At 41.6% G+C, this 22,416-nt stretch overlaps 1 protein-coding gene across 1 annotated transcript in view; it reads left to right on the forward strand.

Moving 5' to 3' along the window:
• The window catches only part of LOC126392905 (aryl hydrocarbon receptor-like), a 59,199-nt gene that overhangs the window by 18,490 nt on the left and 18,293 nt on the right, over positions 1 to 22,416 (forward strand). The window contains exons 3-4 of the mRNA XM_050048630.1: positions 14,654 to 14,754; positions 21,803 to 21,892. Coding sequence (XP_049904587.1) covers positions 14,654 to 14,754; positions 21,803 to 21,892 — 191 coding nt within the window. The remainder of the gene's footprint in view (positions 1 to 14,653; positions 14,755 to 21,802; positions 21,893 to 22,416) is intronic.

Below are 22,416 nucleotides of genomic sequence, written 5' to 3' on the forward strand. Positions count from 1 at the left end.
CCGTGTGTGTGTGCTGCGTGCAGCCATGTGTATGTTAGTGGATGTGGGGGTGGTTTGTGTGCATCGCGTGTTCATTTACTGCAGTGTTTGGAGGGGTGAAGGAGTTGAAACGTTCTATATTTACTCGCTGCCATTCACACTCTGGTAGAATAATTAACACACAAACACACTCACACACATACTGTATGCATGCACTGTACTGTAGTGTGTGTGTGTGTGTGTGTGGCTGCATGTGTACATGCTGACACACACGTTCACTCTGCTACTCTCTGTGCTGCACGGTGAGGGGATGTAGAAATGTAATCACTGCTGTGCAGAAGTGAAATGTAGCTTGTTAACCTTCAAAGGTTGAGTGGTGTGGTTTAGTTTTGTCACATGAGGACGTGTAGTTGTTTTACTCAGCGTGTCTGCAGGTCCTTAAAATGTCCTTAAAAGTCTTACATTTAATTTTATAAATATTAAAAGCCATTAAGTTGTCTTCAATTTGAATTTGGTAGGTCTTAATTACCACATACATTTTATCTATTGTCATCTGTTCATCTTTTAATTTCTTTTTGTCGTTGATCAGAGAATCCTGCACACTGCTCTTGCTCAGCTTCACAATTTATTAGCTACACTGAAGTTTCTGTCCCACTGGACCGTCATCAAAAGTGTGTGTGTGTGTGTGTTTCAAGTGTGAACACTCTTGATGAAGGTCCTGTAGGACAGAAACTTCAGTGTAACTAATAAATTGTGAAGCTGAGCAAGAGCAGAGTGCGGGATTTTCTGTTCCAAGACTGAAGTGATATTTTCCAACACACCTGCCTCTGAGACAGCTGGATGTGTGATGTGTCTCTCTTCAAACAAATTTCTTTTGTCAAAAACAGTCAAACTCTTTGGTGTGAAAGCTGTGTGCTGTTGCAGATCTGTAGCACTGATGATGGCCAAGGACTGAAATGTTTGCTGCTGTTTCTATCACTTTTTATTCATTTATTTATTTTGCACTTTGAGCACCCTTCTTTTTGTGCACGGATGTTCTAAATAATAGACATTTTTTGGCATTGATCTCAGCCTTTTTTGTGACACATATCTTTAAAGGGATAGTGCACCCAAAAATGAAAATTCAGCCATTATCTACTCACCCATATGCTGAGGGAGGCTCAGGTGAAGTTTTAGAGTCCTCACAACACTTGCGGAGATCCAAGGGGAGAGGGGGTAGCAACACAACTCCACCTAATGGAGGCTGACGGCGCCCCAGATTCAAACGTCCAAAAACACATAATTGAAACCACAAAATATCTCCATACTGCAGTGAGGCTAAAAACAGAGTTCAAATGACTTTTCTCCAAACAACTTTTTATGTCGGGGCTTCAGGACACTTGGATCACTACGGACGAGCAGTATGGAGATATTTTGTGGTTTCAATTATGTGTTTTTGGACGTTTTAATCTGGGGCGCCCAGCCTGCATTAGGTGGAGTTGTGTTGCTACCTCCTCTCCCCTTGGATCTGAATTTTCATTTTTGGGTGCACTATCCCTTTTAAACCTATCACTGAACCTAATGCTGCCTGTTTACTTAATACGTGCACTTACCTGTTGGTAACTCTGCACAGAACCACAAATAATACTTATCCTTATAATTACTTGCAATGCCTAAATAAGAAAAAGATGATTTGTCCAAAAATCGGTCTTAAATTTGATTTAAAATAATTGCTAAAGGTCTTAAAAAGCATTACATTTAAGTGTCTGATACCTGTAGATATGCAGATTAGGATCCTGACATATATATATTGTTTTTTTATTTGTTTTGTTTTGTGACTATCGGCAAAATACTTCTTACTAGTTTTAATCCGGGTCCTGGGATGCTCCCTTGACCTGGTGGAGGTGGTGGGAGAAAGGAGAGAGAAAGCTATCATTCCTTATGGACAACATGTCCCACCCCATGCAGGACACTTTGACAGCACTGGGCAGCTCCTTCAGTGTGAATAAGTTATGCTTTTTGATTATAATTGATGAGTTAATGTGTGCTGCTAATGTTGCAGCTGCTAAAGGTGGAACTAATTCAACTACTTTATTCTGCTGGGTACTTTGTAAGTTCCTCTGTGATTGATTTTTAGTTTTGTAGCTTTACGTTATCTTAACTAGACCCCCGTCACAGTTATTTCCTCTGATATATTGTATCAGAAATTATTGTGCTGAACAATATTATTGTCATTTTAAGACCGTTTTATGCCACTGATATAATGATGATACAATGACATAAAAATTCAAGTACACCCCTGTTGAGAATTTTCTGACATTGGAATTAGAATACGAAAAAACATAGATAAAATATAGTTAAAAAAAACATTCTGCATAGAGGTTCAGAGAGTCAGTCCTTGACGGCTTAGGTGGGTTATGAGACAATGGGCCCCTGTGCATAGACATGCAAAATGCCATCCTAACAATTCTTTAGCCTCTCGTTAATTTGCGTCTCTTTGGGTTGTTTTTCCCTTTCCGTTGTCGTCCTGAGTGTCATCGTGAGTACCTTTGTCTCTTTTCATCTCTTTTTAGTTGTTTTATATGTCTTTATGGTCATTCTGTGTCTCTTCCTGGTCTGTATGTGTCTCTTTGTGTGACATGGTGCAGGTAAAGGCCAGGAGAACCCCTGACACTTTGGGTGTAGTCCCATTAAATAGTCCATCAGTGCTTACCAGGCAATAAACTAGTGCAAGTCCAGTGTCTCAGTGGTTAGGAGGTATACTTTTTTTCTGATCATTTGGCAAAGGCACTGTTTACTACATTAAATTTGAAGAAGTACTTAGTTACTTTCCACTCCTGCAGTATTTGTTCTTCGATGCAAACAGCAAGTCTGAACATAATTTTACCATTTTGATTGACTGACAGAGCACAGAATTGTTAGAAGAGAACACACACACACACACACATATACACACATATATAGCACGCCAATTGTCACTACTGATCTGCCTCCACAGTGTTTCCTCTGTGGCGACAACATCCTGACCTGCACGTCCTGATAAGCTGCCAAGATGTTACTGCACAGATTAACACCTGAGCTGAGAAGACAGTTTGTAAGAGATCGTGTACCTGAACCTCTGACAGTTAAAGTGTAACTTAAAGTTACACAAAATGAAAGGCGTGGCTGCTCTGAGGTGCAGGCTGTCTGGGAGTTTATGGCTGTGTAAATGCTAAACAGAATATCCATATATATATAACATCTAAAACGAGGCAGTGCAGTGTAGGTCTGAAATGAAGCGTGGAGAGTTACAGCAGAAACATTTTCCGAAGTTCAGATAAAGCTACAGTTTATCCTGCCTTTAGAAAGTAAAACATGCAAACTGAAAGAAATCAGGATACAGTTTTATTTATTTTATGATCACTGTCTGTCTGTAGGTGCATGGTTGGCTTGAGTCACATGAATCGATCCCTCCAGGATTGTGTGGGCTTTTTGGGGGGATTATTGTGTCCCAAATGTCTGATTTCACAACAGGTTTTTTTTTTTTAATTGTGATGCATGTTGCAATGTGTGTTTTTAGGTGTTTGTTTTGTGATAAAATTGCGTAGGGGGCATAGGTGAGGTGTAGGTAAACATGACCAAAAACCAGTTGCAGTTTTTGTATAATTCATTTTAAATAATGAATATTTGCATATTTTATGCACGGTTACTTGCGTTTAACTCACGTTTTTTCTGTTAGCTCTTGCAATAGAACCGCAATAGTCTCTGTCGTGGCGATTTATCTTACCTGTTGTCCACCGGTTTCAGCCGTTCTCCAGGTTTATTTTGTGGTAGAAAAGTGTTTCACCAAAATGTTTCACACGGTGCCAGACCGTTTACACCGCTTTCATGCAGAACACCAAGGAATTGCCTTTAAATGTTTTTTAGTAGTAATTTTTATTGGTAAATTTGAGACGTTTGTGTTCCACGTGTCTGCGTCGTCACAACCAGAAACAAGGAAGTGAGTTTGGTGACGTTATGTGGGGGATTGCTGTGATCGGTGTCACTCAGGGGAAACTACGAATGATTGGTCATATTTGCAGAAAAGTTGCAGTGATTGCACAACATTGCGTGGTCACTCAGAATTCAATTGCTGTGATTGCAACATCCTGGAGAAGCTGCATTGTAGGTCGGAAGAACAGCGAAATGTAAGAGAATGAAGACTGAATGATAGATAGAATACACACATGTGAAAGTTAGCAGTAATGTGGAGGACATTACTAGATGTGGATGTGATGAAAGAAAAACCAAACCAACAGACAGTGTTAACCTGAAGTAAACTCCGTAAGAGAAATGAAGTGGGATGTGTCCGTCCACAAACTGACTGACTGACAGCCTTCCCAGCCACGAAAGTAAAAGTAGGTCTGTACTTTGCTCTCATCCTCGCTGCCTGCAGACTGAATCAGTCCTGGCATGGCTCCAAAATAAACCGCAGCTCTTCCCTCTTCCACCTCCCTCCACTATCTAACCCGTGTGGGCCATGTAGGTGGGGCGTGTCCTCTAATCGCGAGGATGTCCAACACCACGGGTCCCTGTCACCAAATAACCCCCCCCCCCCCGCCACAGGCTTAATACGCTGGGTTAATGCTGTCCAAATATAGCTCTGTTTCATGATTCAGACTCCTGCTATTGTTATCCCGTCACGTGACCTGATAGCAGAGACATGCAATATGTGGTGTAAACAAACAAGTTAATTCTGAGTACTATACGCACTGCTCGGTCACTGACCGTGAAAAGGAAGCAGTGGGTTATATATAATGTATTAGTTTATCATTTATATTTTTGTTTTTAAGTTGAAGATACTCCAAACTACTACTACCAGTACTAACACTATACAACGCTGTATCCTGTCATTCATGGTGAAGCTTTCGAAAGTCTGCACAACTACATGTGTCTAAAAATAACTCAGTAAAGACCAACAAGAGAAAGTGTTACACATCTTGTTTTTACCAGCAGCTCTTTGGTGTTAAGTAACGCTTTATCCCAAATCTGTCCTGTGATTGGTCGCACACACTTTAAGTCTCTTTCTGGCAGCGTCATGTGTGTGTGTTTTTTTGTTATCAAGGGTACATGGCCTGTAACGACACACCAGGACGGCATGTAGGGATTGGGCAGGAAATTGAAGCGGCACAAGCACAGAACATCCCCGCTAATCCCGTTGTAAATAGCATGATGGGACAAATTGAAAGTGGTCAAATATTTGATAAATATTTGCAGTGAGCTAAATGTTGTTTGGGTCTCGGCGTCCAGCAGAGCAAAGCCCTCTGTGACATAAACCCCAGCGTACTCGGCCCATGTCTGGCTCTCTGTGGAGCGGTGTCAGTAAGCTTTATGCTGGAGGCACCATGATGAAGGCCGGGAGCAGAGCCAAGCTGGCCTCTGGGTCACAGGCCCGGGACAGAAAGATTTGTCTTCTGAAAGTGTTGACAACTGGACATCATTTAGTTTTGTAGGTCTGTGTGATGCTGAGCCCTGTCTACAAAAAAGAACATTTATTTTCAGGAGGAAACAAAATTGCAGCCTGGATTACGTCCATTTGCAAAGTTTTATCCAGTCCAGAAGGGGCTACGTTCTTCGGGGGGGGGGGGGGTTGGCTTGCAAAGTGCAGGAGTTAAGACACCACCGGGGACTAGGGGGTGCATCCCATGTGTGGTGAACCAAGACACCAAAATGTCTTGGTTAAGGCTGAGGGTAGGGTCATGGTTTTGGTTAGATTTTCAAGCCAGCTTTTTTTAATATTTAACCACTACCACAATTTTCTTCCTTATTTCGGAGTCTACCCGTACCCTACGGCGTAGGCTGATGTGCACCTCCCCAAAAATGTAACTACATGTCACGGTGACGCAGACCTCCTGTCTGTTTCTGTAAGCTGAAACCATTTCCCTCAGTGGAAACAAAGCTTTGATTTACTTTAATTTCACAGATAAGAAACAATAAATAGTGAAGACAATAAAGCCTCCACAAAAATAGCATTTTAAGTCTTGTGTGTGATTTATCCTGGCTTCATATGAGCAGAGGAAATCTCTGCTGGTTGCTAGGCTAATTTATACAATGTAAAATACGATAGGCTTCTGCTAATAATGTTAGCATGTTGTATTTGTTTGGAAAACGTGTTTAGTATAAGACAGTTGTTTTGTCGGTGAACCTTGTGAGTTGTAATGGAGCTGAATTTTGTAACGTTACCTTTGTTAAATGTTGCTGTTGTCCCTGGCTTCATATGAGTAGAGGAAAAGTCCGCTAGCTTCTCGGTTAATTTATACAATGTAAAATGCCATAGACTTGTGCTAATAACGTTAGCATGTTGTATTTGTGGGGTTTAATGTGTGTTTAATGTGTGTTTTGAATCAACTAAACTTGACTTTTTCCTGTTTCACATCAGATAGATGTCTACTGCCTACTGCAGTCTACCTTGACAGTAGATGAACAGTAGATATTAAAGCTTAGATGTTTTCTGTATTGGTCCCAAATATTGGTCCCACAGTTTAGTTTAAAATAATTTGGGTTAAACTGCAGAGTCTGGTGCACTGCTGGAGTTGAAATGAACATTATAGTAACCCTCTGTGTTCCAGCTGCATCACCACCTTCCAGAGACACCATGCAATAATAAAATGCCTCCAAAGGCAGCTGAAGTATGACAAACGTCTGATTTTCAGGGTCACTGCTTGTTTGTCAGGTTTGATCTGTCAAACACTGGAGCAGATACATTAACTGAGGGCTGACATGGGGCCCAGTGAGAGGAGGACCCACACAGCCTCCAGCATTGCTCCTAAAGTCCTCCACTCCATCACTGTACTGCAGCTATGGAGCAACACCAACATGAGGCTGAGTCTCAGCCAGTGGACTGGGTTAATTCTGATTCTTTCCACTGCAGTTTCATGGATTTTCTAGACTTGAAAGAATCATTTATCCCTGATGATCCACCTTGAATGCAAAGTACTATATACTGTATATCCTCCATTGTTGTTGTTTAGCACTCGTTCATGCAAGATGTGATGGCTTCTCTTCGCGGTAGGCCTTGTTGTCCCGCCCCTCCTCCACTGTGATTGGTCAGATGGGTAAAAAGTGACAGTGATGAGTACAGCGTTTTACCCAAAGTTGAAAAACAAATGTTGTTGAATCCATAATATAGTTTTTGTTTGTTTATTTTCTCCTTATCAAAACGCAATGTAAATATAAATATACACATGCAGTTCTAAAAGTGAACACAAGGTGGAGCATTCATGTGTGGGAATCAGGTGTGTGGAACGGGAAGCAAACACTTTTTGATCGTGCTATGTAAGCGTGTCATGTTAACATTAAGTATCAGCATGTAAAACTGAATTTGCTGAATGGAAGAATGATTGAATATGGACAATGCTGTTGCCCCTTTATGTTATAGTGAGCATGTGTATTTTGTTGTGAGAATAATTGGATCGGCAAATCCAAAGAGATAACGTGCACTGCACATTGATTCATTGTTATCCCAGAACACGTGTCTGGAACAAATTCACCCCTTCGTCCCTCAGTGGCTTGTTTAGACATTTTATTTTGTTAAAAGTCACTACAAACGTTAAACGTACTGTGTTAGTCGCAGAATAGATGCTCTGTGCCTTGTCACACTGTCGGCGTTTGTAGCGTGGTGTAAATTAGTGAAAAAATGCTTTTCTTTTCAACGAGTCGAAGCAGAGCCAGACTGCAGAGTGCTGCTCTGACTTGCCTTTAATTTTCCTAGAGGCCACTCATGGTATTGCAGCAAGGAAAGAAATCCAATGAATACAAACAGAGCAGCCGTGCACATCCAAAAAATGAAAAAGGTGCTGGACTAAATGACTAAAACTGAAAAGACAAAGAAGATTCCGCACACTTCAGCTCCCTTTAGGTGCATTTATTCCACCATCCTGGAGTGACGTTTCGGACCACAGGTGCCCTTCTTCAGACTGAAAAATACAGCTGTAGGACGCAAGGAGAAAATCCCCCGTAGCACCATTATAAAAGAGAGGTCTGTAAAACTGCTGACAGGACACCTCGAACTGCAAACAAGCTCAATTATGACTCTTTCTATTATGAGTTTTTGACCCATGGAGGTTTTATATTTGGAAAACTTTGGGTGGGAACCCCAGGTGAGTAATTTGCATTGGACTGAAAAGGCGCCATCTTGGGTTCTGATATCTAGGTCTAATTATACATCTATGGGTATCTTCTTGTGTTTGAAATACATGGGCCAGGGCGGTCTGGTACCATGTAGTTCCTAGAGCACCTCCTCTTTTTGCATTCTTGATATGGGATGGAAATAAAGTACCGTTGGTTGAGCACGACGATCAAAGGTCCGTAGGTGTAAACCAGAGAGATACTGAGACGATATCAGTATCCAGGGTGTTACTGACGCCATGAGACTTCTCAGACTTCACTGAGTTGTCCATTCGTGCATAGATCATACTCATCATGGCGTCTGTATCCAGAGCAGTGATGACATCGTACTGCTTAAAGCCATCTTAACAAACTTCTAATCTTGGGGCTTGAAGAAGTCGTCGAGGTGTACCACACAACAGTTGGGCAGGTTCTTGATCAGTCGTTTGGTGAGGGTGGTTTTCCCTCTGTTGGTTACGCCACCAATGCCGATGATGTACTTCATGATTTCGGATGGTCAAGACTCGTAGAAAAAAGTCGCTGAGAACTCAAAATGTAGGTTAACTGTCACAGCAACTGCCCTTGTCGCCATTTTGCACGTGTAGTTGTTCTTCTTCTTCCTTTGGCATTTAACAGCAGACTAGAACACGTAAGAATTGCATCCGCAGTGTCTATGGTGCAGGAGAGAAACAAGTGCTGTCGGGTTTTCAGAATTTTGGCATTGGCTTGCTACTACAGTACTGGTTCTCGTGATGTCCCTGTTATAGGGCCTGATCTGTCCATGTCACATTCTGTGTTTTGCTGTACATTGTTTGTTGTAACTTCGGAGCTCCATTATGCAAAGATAAGCATGTTTGGGAAAAGCCAGGCTGCTCTCTTCAGTTCACTGGAAACGCCTCTGGGTGACTGCTGGAGCGCTATTATGCCACATGTATGTGATGGCAGTGGGAATGTAAATTTTTCATTATGTACACTTGTGCCCACTGAAGCTTGATAACAAGATCTGCTCTTTGTCCTCCTCCTGGCCATTCAGGAGGCTTTGTGTTGGCCCACTTTTTCTGGCTGGATTACGCTCCTGACGCTGCTGCGTACCTGTGGTTTCTGATGTGTGAACTCCCTGAGTACAAACACAGCACACCCACAACACACACATACACACAGATGCTGACAAAACACAGGGCTCATTGACAGGAAAAACAGATTTACAGAGAGCACCAAGCATGGCGGAGCAGTGATTTATATGTGATCTTAACATTACAACCTTTGTGTTCTAATGATCAGGAAATAATTATTACAATAACTTTTGTTTTCTAATTATGACAAAATCACAAAAACACCTCTCTAATCAGCTTCAAATTCAAAATGTTGCCATACTGGTGCAGTTTTAGTTTTCATGAGAGACTAACGGTGCATGCCGACTATACTGGATAATATGTGACTGGAAATTTGCTCCCATACATTACAACGTGTATTGGAAGTGACCGGGAAGCGACTGATAATACCTGTGATGTGAACAACGCTGTCAGTGCAACAAAAGGGCATTATAATTTTCAAAATCCAAACAGTGCTCACATCAAGACAGCCATTTAAGCTGCAGCCACAAGCGACCAGCAGTGCAGGACAGACGTTTGGGTGAATTGGTATAGTAGACATGTACCATAACGCTGCCATGTCTCCTGTTGTCACCTTAAAACCACATGAAATTGCTAGTAAACAAACAGAACGTCGCTCTTTGCTCCTCACACCTCCACTAAAGTTTGAACTTCTTCATGTTGCCATGCTCTCTGACTCGTCCACTTGTTCCAGACACGCGGACAATCCTTAATGTCAAGCCCTGATATGTGATAACTGACCCTGGAAACAGACTGCAAACAAAGGGAGAATGGAGGGACCACACAACAAAGAACCTCAGCTGTTATTAAACCGAGGACACTGCGATGAGATAATATGCAAAGCAACCAGAAGGCCATGAGTACATACACAGACATACATACTGTGAGAGCTCCTGCATTTCTTTGTGGGACAAGAACGCCACCATATCAAGCATATGTGGCATATGTGATGAGTTGCCTACGCCATCTCCTCACCAATACGTTAGATTACGTCCCACATTGTTCTAAGCGACCCTCGAGAAGTCGAACCAAGGTATCTGTATGGGAATAAGGTCAGGGGTGTCCAACCAAAGCTGTGTCTCGTGTGAAGGTCCAGGACACATCGGCCTCCCCACACAAAGCCCATATGCTATCCAGTGTCTGCCCTGACACTCCTAGCACCGCCCCGCCCTGCTGATGGACTCCTTGTTAACCCCTTTTGCAGAAAACAAAAGATCTGACCCAGAACCCAGTCACCCAATCATGTCATACATCACCCTCGGGGTCAGAGGTCATCACGGGTCGCAGCACGGTGCTGCTGCAGGGGTCAGAGATTAATGTGCTTGACCACTGCTCTCTTTCTCATGACATCACCGCAGCTCATCGTCTCATGTTGTAGAAATAATAAATGATGATGCAACTGAAAATGTATTTAATTATCATTAATCAGCTGATAATCAAAACTTTTCAAATAGTATTTCATAAAGTTTCTGGAGTCCAAAGCCATGTCTTTAAATGTCGTATTTTAATCAACAGACCAAACGCTCAAAGTCCATCAGCTCAGAGGAGAGCAGCAGACCGTCACTCTGGAGGAACTGAACAAAATAGTTTGGAATTTTTTACTGCATAAATAAGTTAAACAATCAATTAGTAGAATTGTCATTCAAGTGATCGTTAAAACCACTTTAGAAGTAATAAATAAATAACGTGTTTTTTTCATTGTCCTCATGACCTCAGGAAACAAAGTCAAAGTTGCTGAGAGCCGGAGGTCGGCCTGGTTTGGTCTGTCTGACACACTGCCAAAAAAGACTCACTGACATCCAAAAAGTATTGATACATTTTATTAAAGGGGGCCTATTATGCTTTTCTGTACTTTGCGTCTTATATATAGTGCAGTGGATTCCTACTAGTGGGTTGTGGCTTGATTCTGAATGGACTTTAAGAGACTAACAAATGTGTCAAGTTTGTATAAAAACACACTTTATTTTGAAGTACAGTGAATATCTGGCACAGAACTTTTATTTTGAAGTACAGTTTCCTGCTGTAGAGTGAGTGAATATAGCTAGTGAGACATAAGCTGACCAAACGTCCTCTTTTGCCCGGACATGTCCACTTTTCACGTCCCGTCCGGGGGTTTTTTATAAATTGATGATAATGTCCAGTTTTCCGTGTGTGTGTGTGTGTGTGTTAGAGTGCGGCACGGGCCACATATTTCTGTCTGAACCGGACCGAGCCCGACATTATTTAATGTCTAAAGCACTGAGTTGTGTCACACAGTTGTTATGGTTACAGGCTATTTAACAGGCCGGGTGTGCTCCCTGGAGAGGTAGACCTCCGTGTTTGAGACGGGAACGGGAGGCGGGAGGTCCGAGGCTTCCAGCGAGAGGAGAGGGAGTAATAAAACAAAATAAGATAAAATAGGAGACACCTGTCTCCCTCTTTTATTTTATTTTCAGCGTTTAATCAAGGCGGAGGCGGGCGGCTGGAGGTCCGAGACTTCCAGAGAGGGGAGAGGCCAATGTGTTCGTGTGTGTGTGTGTGTGTTATGTTCAGGTGTTGTCACGTAAATAACAGTGCCCAAGCAATAAACAGGACAGACAATAGGATTTTATTTGTTTTTACACTACATTTTCACTGAAAGCTGACCGACTCCGACCCGAGCCCGAATACAATTTATAGCTACATTTTTGACCAAACCGGCCGACCCATCGGGTACCGTCGGGCTCGGATCGCCACACTCTAGTGTGTGTATGTGTCCCCTATTGGGGCCTATCTGAATTTCTGTCTTTGAGAGATATTATTTTGTAATATAACTGAATTTTCTATCCATACATATACATTTTAAATATATTAAAATTATAAGGCATCTTTGAGTAAACTGCGAGATCATTTAAGTAGGCTATGTCATGGCCGGCCGAGTGTCCTCTTTTTTGGAAATCAAAATATGGTCACCCTAGTGAGACAGCTACTTAACAGAGAGAGCAAACTAGCTCGACGACATGGTCAAATGCAAGTATGACACGCTGCTAAAGACCACAAAGGCCACCAGTGGTCAAAGACTCTGTAGATTGTCTTAATGACAGGGACTCAGGTCAGTAATCAGAGCATGAAGTTCATTCATTAATTCATTTTCCGTAACCGGTTATCCTGTTAGGGTTCACAGGGGGGCTGGAGCCTATCCCAGCTGGCATTGGGTGAGAGGCAGAGTTCACCCTGGACAGGTCACCAGACTATCACAGGGCTGACACATAGAGACAGACAACCATTCACGCTCAATTTAGAGTCACCAATTAACCTGCATGTCTTTGGATTGTGGGAGGAAGCTGGAGTACCTGGAGGAAACCCACGCTGACACACATAAGGGTAGCTGTGCAGTGTTCATGGTTCTTACGTTTTGATATTTCTTATTTTGGTAAACTTGTTTAAACTACAAGTTAACAAGTGCACTTCATTGTCTTTTCATCCTTTAAATGCAGGATGACACTCAGGATAACACATCTCTTGAACGTAACTCCACGTATTTAACCCACCGGCCTTCTAACAGCTTCACACGCCTGCAGCACCAGAGCTGGATGTAAGAAAAAAACAGTTATGATGTCACGCTGGGAAAAAGGAGAATCCCATTAGGATGGGAACAGCTGGGGACACCAGCCAATGAAAGACTAGAGGGGGGGCAGAGAGGAGTTGTGGGAGGAGCAGGGGGAGTGGTGAGACTGGGTACGAGAGTGAAGGGGGGGGGGGGGGTGAGCTGAGCTGAGCAATATGTAAAGTGCAAATATAGTGACGCCTGAAGGAACTGTCGCCTCATCTCACTTGAATGTGGCAACAAAGCGTTTCTGGGAGAGACAGAGAGCTTTTCTCCAACAGCTCAGTTCTCTCATCAGTTTGTTTGGCACACACACACACACACACACACACACACACACAATCACACTTTGATAAATGTTAGGGATAAATCTGCAACATATCATTACTTCATTACAAAGACACTGACAGCACCAGTGTTAATTTTATGTATGAAAACTATGACGAAAATTTTCATCAACGACCTTTTTTCCATGACGAAAATGAGATGATGACAAGCCAAAAACAGGTTTTGATAATAAAACCTAAGACGATAGCTATGTTTCAGTTTCGTTGACAAGACGTGACGAAAATGTGAGTGGTGGACTATCAGACACTGAAAGCTGAAAATGGTGGGGCTCGTAATTATCTTGTAATTATCTGCATGAGCGACAGGCTGGTAAACTCCAGTAACTAGTCTGCAGCAGAATGTTTCACCAGCCAGCAAAACGACTCACAGCGGCGTAGCGTCAGCCGTTGGTGCGAGATGTGAGCTGTAATTCAGCAGTAATGAATCAGCCATGTGTGTCTGACTGTGGATGGTGGAGCTGCTGAATGGATGTTGTGGAGTGTCTCAGGAAGGTTTATGGTTTGAGGCTCTGTCATCTGTGAGTGTAGCTGTGCTGTAAGTAAACAGTCTGAACTCAGATCAGTTTTCTCTGACGAGAGAGAGAGATGAGAGTTTAGTTTGAATCACTGACTCTGTGAGAGGACACAAGTGTGAACATCCAGACTAACATGTTGCAGAGGTTGTTTTCCTGCTTCTTAACAGTGAGATCGATGAGTCAGAGTTTACAATGAACCTGGGTACAAATCCTAGCTGTCTCAGATTAGTTATTTGTGGTGTCAGAGTTTTTAAGAGCATAAATAGAGAGATGTTGAGCTTTTTAAATGATGATCAGTAAGTGTGTGTTCGTAAATCAGCCCTGAAACCTGTCAGACACTGCTGGAGACATGACGGTTTGGAAGTGTGCAGAAATTATTTGTAGTTGTAGAATACAACTGTCTAAATGAAATGTTTATACATCCTGTCACCTTGATTCTAATGTCTGATACATGAATTAACCTCTCTGGATTAGTTTAAAGATTAAAAACATGTAGAAAACATAATGACTTAAATGTTTTGAATATTAAAATGTGACTAAAACGAATAAGCATTTTCGTCTCAGCTAGCTAAAGCTTAAAAAGTGACAGACGATGAATTGATTGACAAAACAGTTGCAGGTTGACCTTCTATAGTTAGTTCAGTGTTGAGGATGTAAGGGACTAATATTCGTTCACTTCAGTCAGTCTACAGTCTAGTAAACTGTGCACTGTGTTTACAACTGCAGAGTTTCTCAGGAGACTGAAACAACAACAAGAGATTTGTTCTTCTGTTCTAACATCATATGTAGAAATCATGATGCCAGCAGGTTAGACAAATAAAAGGTCTGGATTTGGTGAATTAGACTTTCAGATTGAGTGTAATGAATGTTTAATGAGCTTGGATCGGGCGCGCATGCAGCATCTTTAGTGTAGTAAAGATAAGGCAACCTGACAGTCACAGCAGTGCTTTGCAAACATTATCACAGGACTAAAAACCTGTCTACCTCTCTCCACCTCCACCTCCCTCCCTGTCTGTCTGTCCCTCTCTACAGTCGCCCTGAACGGAGTGACTCCAGCCGGTGGGAACGATGACGACAGCAAAACAGCGGGAGCCGTGGAGACCAAGATTCCTGAAGGCGAGCTGTTGCTGCAGGTCAGTCCTGACGCTGTGTTTGTTGTTTTCTGTTTCTGTACACAATATAATTTCTGATCAACAGTTTGATTGATTTTTGGTTCAATATCTGAGATTGTTTGTTACGAACACAAACACTTCACATCCCCGCAGCCAATCCACCCTGTGTTCAATATGTTTTGGGGGACACCGATTGTTGATGGGCAACTGCACTGATTCAGTTTGTGTGTCTGGACGGCTCTCGTGTTTTCTGTTTTGTTTTTTTTTCCCCTCCTGACAAGTTCCCAAAATCTATTTAGGCCAATGACAGAGGCTCAGAGGCTCAGGGCAGCTTACCACTCAATACGTCTGGCACTGTCTGCTGCGCCCTCATGAAACATTAGTTGACTGTTTAGTGAAGCCAGTCTGCTGCTGGACTGGTGGGTAAACCTTGTGTCTGGGACTAATCTGAATATGACCTAAAAAGCTCCTCGTTTGGGATAACTTGGTACCAAAAGAATTCCCACCTAAGTTTGGATTCTTTTGAACAGAAATGTGATATTTAAAGGAAGATTTGTGATTTAAAGACCTGATTTCAGCTTGTTAGTCCTCAAATCACACACAGATAAAATTTTAAAGATAATCACTGTCACCCTGAAGGAGATTTATGGATTTTTTTATTTGTTTGTTTGTTTTATATTTGGGTCATATTTTTAATGTTTTGGTCGTTATTGTCACATTTAAAGGAGCAGATAGACATTATTTTGGTAAATATTTGCTTTCTTGCAGAGAGTCAGATAAGAAGATCAGTACAGTCCACAGTTGGTTAGCTGAGCTTAGCATAAAAACTGTAAGCAGGGCAAAATGACTATCTGTCTGTGTCGCATTAAAACTTCACCTGATGGGACTTACAGAAAAGTTGATATTTCACCCAGGGGTGGTGCCGTGCATTCATCATCACACAGTGTTTTATGCTTGATGCACCCTCTTATTGGCTGGCATTAGTTGAACTTGTCACTCTTTGGATAAACTGGGAAATCTTTAACCTAAAAACTGGATTATTAACCTAACATTTGCCTTAATTTTCCCAATGATAGTCATTAATGAAGATACACTAAAGCCCTATTCGGATGGGATTAGTTTTACATAGGTACGTGGGGTAAAGTAATAAGTACCAGAGATTTTAGTCCGGTCCAAATGTGCCATGTCAGTAATCATTACCGCACGATGTCAGTAAAGATTACTGCGACTTTTACCTTCTGTAAAAGGGTCCCGGAAAATTACCTCAGGTAATACTAATCCCGTGCGAATAGACCAGCAGTAAATCTTCTGTGTTTCGCCTGGAAGGAGTGTGGTACGCACAGGAAGCAACGTCATACGCACATGATGACAGGAGGGGGCAGCGGTGCGTGAATGGATTTACCCCTCCCACTTGTGGTAGTTTTACTGATATTTCTTATCCCGTGCGAATTGGCCATTAATATTACAGATGCCTGTGGTAAAGTGACAGTTACCCCACGTGCCCATGTAAAACTAATCCCGTCCGAATAGTGCTTAAGGGTGCTTTCAGAGCTAGAGTTGTCTTGCTTTGGTCTGAATCAGGGACTCATTTTGTTCCAAAGTTGTATAATTGCCTAGAGTTGGTTCATGTTCTCACGGCAGCATTTACAAGCGGACCAGATCAAATGCCTTGTGTGAGAAAGCTGCTCTTGATTGGTCAGAATTTCCATGTGGGAAAAATCCAGGAAGTAAAGTAAACGTTGAANGTTCCATTTTAGTCAACCATACAGTTTGAAAACGAGGCGCGGCTCCAACTAGAAAACAATGTTTTGATGCATTGGATGTGCTGAATGTGCATATTAAGGCAGTACAGGAGGAGGTGCACATTAATAATCCTCCAGGACTGTAACATGCTCATGTTTAACCCAAACAATGTGTCATGTGACTGCAGTTGGTTCACATCCAGGTCGGAACACGTTCTTGCACCAGAGTTCGTTTGTAACCGGAGGAGACCACCTCTTCAAGAAGGTCTCAGTCCGGTTGTCTGGTGGGCAACCGAGTGCGATTGCCGTGTTCACATTTAGAGGCCAAACAAGCTTGAGTTCACTGAACCGAACTAAACAGGGCAGATGTGAAAGCACCCTTATATTTTTGCTCCTTGTACTGCTGGCACAGTCGCTACCATGACCAGACTTCCCTGCTGAATTTCAAATGACTTTTACCAGACATCATAATGTTATTCAGAAAAATATGCACAACAAATAGAGCTAAAATATATTGACATTTAGTCTTTATTCAGATATCAGTGTAGTATGTTGCATCAATAGATGCCCAAACAGTCTCACAAGGCAGACTGTCAGTTTCCATGTGAGTAGGTGTGAGACCAGATATACAAGGAAAGCATGACTAGTATATTCTGTAACATGTATTATATTGTATTATTCTTTCTCGATCCATCCTCTCATTTTCATCATACAAACATTAATTGAGGATTTTTGTTCTGCGTTCATACAACGGTGCACACAAGTTGTCTTCATAAGTATGAACTTGCACTCAGAGCACCCTGAGACAGTCAGAGAGCTCACTGAAACGTACTCTGCTACATCCTGCAAAACCCTGGTGAGGTACCAAGTTTCTAGAGAGTCCCGTCACCTGATATCTTCCTTTACTCCCCTCATAATCACTACTACTGCTCCTGTTTTTGAAGTCTTGAGTTTGGCATTTTTGCAGGTGCCATCTTGGATTTTTGGAACCAGAAGTGACTACATTTGGACTAGAGGGTGGAGTTAACCCTAATGCCAACTGCTAGCTTGGTTAGCATGGTGCATTTTCCAACTGTGGTTCAATGTGAAAATGCTAATGTTAATTTTGGCTAGCAAAAAACAGGTTTTAAACCATTAAAACAATATGTATATACTGGAAAAAACTGAGTGTCTGACCTTGCAGAGGGTCTTTTAGAACAACCAAATGCTGAACAAGACTTTTTTAGATGACCGAAACATTAGAATTAACTTTAATAAACCGAAAACACACTGAAATAGTGTCAGCTGTGGCTATGCTTACACTGTTGGGTCATGTCATGGCATCTTTACTTAACCAAATAGGAGTATGTACAGAGGTGGGTGAGTGTGCAAAAACAAGGCATAAAGTTTAGGAAAATAAAATTATTATATCATTTATCATCAGCAAAATAATGTGGTCCGGACTAGGCTGAATCTGATCCACCGGGCGCAGCACCAGCACTTTGGTATATTACAAAATTTGCCGAAAATAAAATCCAAATAGCTGTCAGTGGTAAAACACAACATTTCTTTGTTTGAAAATCTGAAGCATTTCGCTGCACTTTGAGGTCACAGTTCAGCTTTTTAAGAAAAGGCCATCAACAGACCTGTTTTCCAGAAAAACAGTGTCTCCTGGTTCACGGCGGTTATGTGCCCTCTGCACTGTATGTGTGATTGAGTGGAGAGCGAGCTCGTTGGCTGCCAGATCTTTTTGGGATCCGCCGGAGTCATTGATTTTCCAGTCCAGTTCCTCCCAATGTGCATCACTCTGGCATTCCAGGAGAGGAGAGGAAACAGCCTGCCCGCCGTACCCCGACCCTACCAGGGAGGTTTCATTATTATGATAAGCCTACATTTCCCCAGCTTGTTGGTAATGAGAAATGAAAGCTCATTTGGAGAGAAAGCGAGTGAGTGTTCCACAGGGGGCCTCTTCCTCCTCCTCCTCTTCTCTCTCCTCCTAATCGTCGGGACGAGAGGGGAGATGGATGCCGAGCGGTTCACAGGCTGAGGAATGTGAGGTTTATTTCTGAAGCCATAAGTCTGAGCCGGTTTCTTTGCTGTTCTTCACATCAGACGCTGGTGAATTATAGAGGAGCTGTGAGCCAATCAATTATTCAGACGCAGAAAATGGAGGAAACATGGCAGAATGTGTTAATTGTGCTTCTACGTTTTGGTCGTTATTGAAAATAAACACACACAGAATTGGTTATTTCTGACTTTAACTGATAACAACCTGCTCTGACGATGCACACCGACCTTTACTTATTTATATTTTCTTATCTTAACGCAGCATTTGGGAGCCATCGCTCTTCTTTGGTTCACACTCATGACTGAATCAAATCATTTGCAGCTGGGAGGTTAATGAGTGCACATGAGTAGACTATCTGGTATTAAAGGTGTGGCCTCATTTCTGGCAGCTCACACAGTCGTTCACATCAAATCGGGCTCCAGCAGCAACAGAGCATTTCGCAATTGTCCTATTTTTGAACAAACAGTTTAGGAAATTACATAAGAAGTTAAATTATTTCAAGCCCAGTGTCACAGGAGTAACTGAAAAACTGGAGCCATCATATCATGAAACATGATTTCGCCCTCGCTTGGTGGCTGTTTGTATGAAACGCTTAGCCTTGACATTTGGGTGTTTGTGTTTACTCTGGAGGAAGTGCGGCAGATAATTGTGGTGAATCAGTGGTGTAGTATCAGAAAGAATAACATCTCCAGCATTAGTCATCGCAGCAGCCTGCGGGCTGATTTAGGAAAGAGATGACTCTGCTTGTGCGGATGTTTGTGGTGCTGTGAGGACAGTTGTGTTTGTTGGTGCATGTCTGTTTGAGTGTTTGTTTGTGAAATGTTAGCACACCGGGGGAGGGCACGTGTGCGTTTAGTGAGGTGGAAATGTTGGACCAGCTGTTCCCCTTTGAAGAGAAACAATGAATGTGCTCCATTTCACTTAAAGGGACAGTTCACTTCTAAGTCAGAATTCCCCTCTTACCTGTGCTGCTGTTTATCAATCTGGATTGTTTTGGTGTGAGTTGATGAGTGTTGGAGATAGAGATGAACTCGATGGCTCTCGGCTTGCGGTGCCCAAAGTACCAAAAAAGTACCACTCAACAGCAATGTCTCTTTCCAGAAATCATGACCTGGTTACTCAAGATAATCCACAGACTTAGTGTGAGCAGAGACAGAAATCTATTTCCTTTCTACCAAACTACACCTGCCAACAGTGTCACTGCACAGATGGAAGTGTGTATCTACTGTTAGCTCACCTAGCGCCACAGAGCTATTTAAGGTTACAGAGCAAGCTACAGATGTGCTGATAGCAGCTAATAAAACCACTCTGGATGATTCTCTCCATTTATTCTCTATGGTATTTCCTACAACCTGTGAGATACAAACACCATTACAACTTCCATATCTTCTTTTTAATATAATGTTGTATAGGGGTATTTCATTACGGTACAATATTATATCAATTCTTTGGACAACCATAAGGTATTTGTTGATATTACAAAGTCTACCACAATTTGAATTTGATGTGATTCAGGGGCCTGTGATTGATATGAGACGATATCATATGCCCATTTATTACAATCCGTTACAGAAGAAACTGCCACACCTTTGTTTTTTGCTTTTGGCCATAAAAGATTAAAAAAAACACAAATAATGTAAATAATTGTAACAACTTTATTGTAGTAAAGTTTACTTTAAATTGACTCACAACAGGTCTATCTGTCTTAAAGCCTTGAAGGGCAAACTGCCATAAAACATGTATTAACAACAAGGTCATATAACAAAGTGATCAAATTTAGCTCAGTAATAACTGTCAAAGTTTACAGACAAAACATTGTATTTTGCTAGTGACCCATTATTAGCTTTAGCATGTTTACATTGCATAGATTAGCCTAGCAGCTAGCAGACTTTTTTTCCTCTACTCATAGCTTAACAAATTACAAGTATTATTTCTACTTTTTCTCACTTACTGTTGGTTAAGTCACTGCCATCTCCTGACAGAACAGCACGGTTGGATTTCAGCCTGCATGCACGTTTTTCTCAGTCAAATATGAATTAATTAAGCAGTTGCTGTGTTGATGCAAGAAGTTAGCTGAGAGAGATGTCAGCCAGGCAGGTAATGTTATGTCGGTTTTGATCTCATAACGTTATTGTTTGCATTACGCATGTGCTCTGTCTGTTGACTCGTATTTTCTCTGAAATCGAAAATATTTCCACACTGCTGATTTATTCGTGAGTAAATAAGGTTATCATCATCGTCTTTCTCTTGGCAGTCTGCCTGCTGCTGTTTGACGGTGACACAGAATTTTAAAATAAAAGCGTATCCTTAAGATGATATATATAGATGTATAGCTCCAGATGGATGTATCGTTATACTTCTAGTTGTAAAAACTGTAAAAAAAAAAAAAAAAAAAAAAAAATTTTGAAAAATGGAGAGGTCCAATACTGCCTTCTGAAAAACTGCTATTAATACTTACATCTGGTTATTTATTGAGGAAAAGCCTCTCGTCGAAGAGTAAATGTATGCCTCCCTCTGTGTGGTGATACGGTAGGCAAGTTTAGCTTGGCAGGATGAAATAGTTCAATACTCCAGTACACTGGAGTAACCAGGTCATATACAGCTGATATCTCCAACACTCTGCAGCTCACACCAAAACAAAAAGAAAGCTCCCTAATTTTCCTTTAATACTCTCCTCCTCTCCTCTCCAATATTCTGTCTGTGCTTCCATTTGTGATCCGAGCAGTTATTTTCCTGTGGTACTGCTGATCCACTCAGATATTATAAGCATGAACATCCACACTGCAGCTGTGGTGAACAAATGGAGGAAACTTTTTTCCTTCCTTTTACAGAAATAGAAAAAAATAAATAATTCAAAGCAATAAAAATGTTATAGAGGCAAAGGAGTTCACATTATATATGTATGCCATATGCTTCACATATGTTTGTTGACAAAGGTCCACATTTATTCTGCCTACATGCTTCTTTAAACACAGGCGCAAAAATAATATTCATTTTCATCCCTCAACATGGCAGTGCAGAGCATATAGATGGTAGTCCAGGGGGCTTAAACAGAGCTGGACCTGTTAAGAGAACCTAAAATGACCTGCATCAGTCAGGACCACTTGCAAACACCCCTTTTGAATACAATATTTTGGTCATTCACAGCATTACTGTCAACAACATTTCACAGGTGAAGTCTTGGCGGTGACAGTGTGGTTCTCCATTTTCATACTGAAAGCTCTCACACAATGAGATGTCTCTGCTAACTGTCTGTGTCTCTGCATCCTTTGTTTCATAGGCTCTCAACGGGTTTGTCATGGTCGTCACAGCCAGCGGGACCATCTTCTACTCCTCTCACACCATCCAGGACTACCTGGGCTTCCACCAGGTACAGTATCACTGCAACTCTTTTCTATACCTCTGACTTGATATTAGGGAAAAATCCTATCATCCTAATGTGGTGAAGACGAAAAAATCTGACATCGTAAGTGCAATTTGCACCCTTAATATTTATCTTAAGTACAAGTTGTACCCTTAATATTTACCTTAAGTACAAGTTGTANCTTCCACCAGGTACAGTATCACTGCAACTCTTTTCTATACCTCTGACTTGATATTAGGGAAAAATCCTATCATCCTAATGTGGTGAAGACGAAAAAATCTGACATCGTAAGTGCAATTTGCACCCTTAATATTTATCTTAAGTACAAGTTGTACCCTTAATATTTACCTTAAGTACAAGTTGTAGCCCTAATATTTATCTTAAGTACAAGTTGTAGCCCCAATATTTATCTTAAGTACAAGTTGTAGCCATTATATTCATCTTAAGTACAAGTTGTAGCCCCAATATTTATCTTAAGTACAAGTTGTAGCCATTATATTCATCTTAAGTACAAGTTGTAGCCCCAATAT

The sequence above is a fragment of the Epinephelus moara genome, chromosome 7 (assembly GCF_006386435.1).
Source record: "Epinephelus moara isolate mb chromosome 7, YSFRI_EMoa_1.0, whole genome shotgun sequence".
NCBI classification, from domain to species: Eukaryota; Metazoa; Chordata; class Actinopteri; order Perciformes; family Serranidae; genus Epinephelus; species Epinephelus moara.